Source organism: Atta colombica, unplaced genomic scaffold, assembly GCF_001594045.1.
Source record: "Atta colombica isolate Treedump-2 unplaced genomic scaffold, Acol1.0 scaffold179, whole genome shotgun sequence".
Classification (NCBI taxonomy): Eukaryota; Metazoa; Arthropoda; class Insecta; order Hymenoptera; family Formicidae; genus Atta; species Atta colombica.
Window position 1 is genome coordinate 28,206 of NW_017259270.1, and position 3,246 is coordinate 31,451.

At 39.0% G+C, this 3,246-nt stretch overlaps 2 protein-coding genes across 6 annotated transcripts in view; one reads left to right on the plus strand and one right to left on the minus strand.

Moving 5' to 3' along the window:
• The window catches only part of LOC108686391 (TELO2-interacting protein 2-like), a 2,881-nt gene extending 1,267 nt beyond the window's left edge, over positions 1 to 1,614 (minus strand). The window contains exons 1-2 of the mRNA XM_018191675.1: positions 1,372 to 1,614; positions 492 to 1,221 (exon numbers count right to left, since the gene is read on the minus strand). Coding sequence (XP_018047164.1) covers positions 492 to 1,031 — 540 coding nt within the window. The 5' untranslated portion in view covers positions 1,032 to 1,221; positions 1,372 to 1,614. The remainder of the gene's footprint in view (positions 1 to 491; positions 1,222 to 1,371) is intronic.
• Positions 1,615 to 1,957: 343 nt separating this feature from the next.
• Positions 1,958 to 3,246, plus strand: part of LOC108686390 (abl interactor 2) — a 2,760-nt gene continuing 1,471 nt past the window's right edge. Inside the window, exons 1-2 of one of the 5 annotated variants that reach the window (XM_018191671.1) lie at positions 1,958 to 2,018; positions 2,554 to 3,222. In XM_018191671.1, the coding sequence (XP_018047160.1) occupies positions 2,607 to 3,222 (616 nt within the window). In that variant the 5' untranslated portion in view covers positions 1,958 to 2,018; positions 2,554 to 2,606. Of the gene's footprint in view, positions 2,078 to 2,109; positions 2,301 to 2,553; positions 3,223 to 3,246 lie in introns of those variants that run through there. The other 4 variants (XM_018191674.1, XM_018191670.1, XM_018191673.1 and 1 more) reach the window with 4 other exon arrangements.

A 3,246-nucleotide genomic window follows, 5' to 3' on the forward strand; every position in this document is an offset into this window, starting at 1 on the left:
AATAAACTATATATAAAATATTATATATAAAATAAACTATACATTGAAAATTGGCAAAAAACAGGAATTCCATGAGACTGAGACTATAACATTTTTTACAATTGAAACAGTGAAACCAAAAAAACAATATAAGAAAAATTTATCACAGTATAAAGTAAGCTACTTAATATTTTTTTTATCTTCATTTTTTTTAATAAGAATATACATGAATATATGGATATGTATATATAAATATGTGTACTTATTAACTAATTTTTAACATTTTGCATTTTTTTGCATCAAGGAAAAATGATTAAAGAAACAAATTTTCAAAAAACGACAGAATTTAAATTTAAAAATAAAATTTCAAAAATTTTTCCGACTCCCGATAAAATTTCATAAAAATCCTTTATTTTCAAAAATAAAAAAAATTTGAAAATTCCTAATTCTTTCGATAATTATAAACTATATAAGTAATAAACTGTATAAGATCTAAATAAAACTGAACTTACTTCTGCCTCTTGCAAAAACCATCTATAACATGCTACAGCTGATGGATAAGTTTTCCAGGTATCTTTTAATAATTTAGGTCTTAACATCAGCAACAAATTATACAAATTCTCATTCTCTGACAAAAATTGGGAAATACTTTGGCAGACGTATAGGTCACAAAAACTAGCAAGTAATTCTTTGGAAATAGAAACACACTCAGCTGTGTTCCAAATATTCTTTTCACTATGTTCTCCAATGAGCAGCAACAAATTCATACCAAACGTTCTAACCATCCCTGTGGCATTGCTCAGCTGAAAGTATTTCTCTCTGGAATTGCTAGAAATATGTTGCAACATAGACCTGACGTTATGCAAGTTTCTTTCTACAACGAGCCTATATTCTCTGAAATCTTTCTCCTCGCATGGACGTTCTGCTCCGACTGTTCTTTGTGGTACAAAACTCTTCTGAATCAAGTCTATGCATGGTATCCATGAGGAATTATCCTCAAAGAAATCACTCCTAATTTTCAGAGCCTCCAGCTCTTTCAGCAGATTGTCCATTCTTGCGGATATCAAAACCAATCGAGTGATACCTTCCACTTCGTAAATCAATCTCTCTAGGCGTATTTTAAGCGGATATTATTTTGTGGGCCACTTTTCAGAACAATCGACTGCCTCGACCATTTGGAGATCATTCTGCCAGGCAAGACTCAAAACCCTCGAGCTGCTGTTGGTTGCCAAGTTGGCTGATCTGCGAACAGTAGGTGGACAATCTTAAGTTCTATGACAATCAGATTTCGACGCAGATTCCGCGAGAACGATTCGCTGACCAAAAGAATCGCGATGATCTCGGTGTGAAGGTGCGTTTCCGCGTATCCATTGTCGGAAGAATCGTACTTACCGAGACTGCAACCGGCTCAGATGTCCGTCGATCGGTCGCCTACGGCGAATGCAATGCGATAAAGTTAGAGCGGACGTGGACGCAGAACACGAGCGGGCGGACACGATTGTCGCACCGGACTCGAGCTGCGAACCGGAGACACTCACGGGAGCACAGAAGAATCCATATCCCCTGTAAAACCATGTAAAACACCTACAGTACACTGAAATGCGCAGCGTTCGGACATCGAGCAGAAATCGTGATGTATTTATAAGTGGCGTTACGTTTGTAATTCGCACGATATCTCGCGAGCGTCGCAATCGATTCATTCGATCACGGTCCTCGTTCGAGATCCACCAATCACCGCAGCGATCTTGTAGAAATTCACGCGTTAAAATTTAGTTTTAATTTAGAATATAATATTAATTTTTTAAATCACGACAAATATACATTTAGATATCGCCGTCAATTCAGAAAAAAACGCGCATTTTGCAGTTACAAAAAAAGCGGACTCAACGATATCGATTGTATCGTGACTGTGCGATACAATTGCAGCGACTCGATTGTGTATCATTGATGTACATCGCTCGCGCGCGCACGTGTCGCGGCCATTTTATACTGTTTTATACCTCCGTACGCTCTTTTTTTACATAAATTTCGGGAGCTCGGTAATTATGAATTAATGAGGCTGCTAGTAGCTGGTAGTTGCAAATAATGGCTGAGTACCGTTAGTTGATTTTCTACTTCTTTTTTTTAATCTCTAAGATTGTTGGTACGCACCGTCGTCGCGTCAATTGGGAACATTTTCCGTACCGATCAGGCGGTGTTGTGTACGTGTACGTGCGTGCATGTGTCAGTCTGTCCATCTTGTTTCATATTTCCCTTCAGACGCCGCCCCTATCATAATCTAATTTTCCATCCTCTCGACTATCTCTTGCTTCGTGAGAAAGGTGCCAAGTTCTCATTGTTGGAAATTAACATATCTTCCGTCTCGGAAACAATTGCAGTGATCCTACTTTGCGGGAATAGAGCAACTGGTCCGGAGCTATAAAACTGTCATTAAATACACTTTTGGCTTCGTGATCGCTTTACTTTATATTTTATTCTTATAACATCTTGTGCTTTACGAGACTAATTTAATTTTTACTTATGGTGTTCTTCCACGTATAATATTTGTATTTTTTTTTCTCTCTTGCTTTTAAGAAGGATCAGGATCTTATTGCGTGTCGTCAGGAGTGGGTAGTGATTCCGAAGTCATGGCAGAATTAGCGGCACTCCTGCGACATGAGATTCCTGAGGGTAGGAACAATCTGGCCGACAGCCACACAAATCTGGAGAGAGTGGCAGAATATTGCGAAGCCAATTATTTCCAAGCAGAAAACAAGAGGATTGCACTGGAGGAAACGAAGAATTATACCACACAATCCTTAGCCAGTGTTGCATATCAAATAAACACATTGGCGTACAATTTTCTTCAACTGCTGGATCTGCAGACGTCCCAGCTCGCTGAGATGGAAAGCCAAATGAATCACATTGCACAGACAGTCATGATTCATAAGGAAAAGGTAGCCAGAAGGGAAATAGGCGTCTTGACAGCCAACAAGATGACAACTCGCCAGTACAAAATCATCGCTCCTGCCAATCCTGAGAAACCAATTAAGTATGTCAGGAAGAGCATTGATTATACAATTTTAGATGAAATTGGACATGGTGTACGTAGTTGCGGTACACCGCGAAGCAAACAAAGAGGAGGTAGTCAAGGCAGCGTTCAGAGTTTAGGAGCTACTTCCACAGGTTCAGGATTAGGTGCTGCTATGGTAGGACCCGCTCCTACCACCAAACCACCCACACCACCTCAAACAGTGAGAACTGGTAAGTTTTATATATATATATATA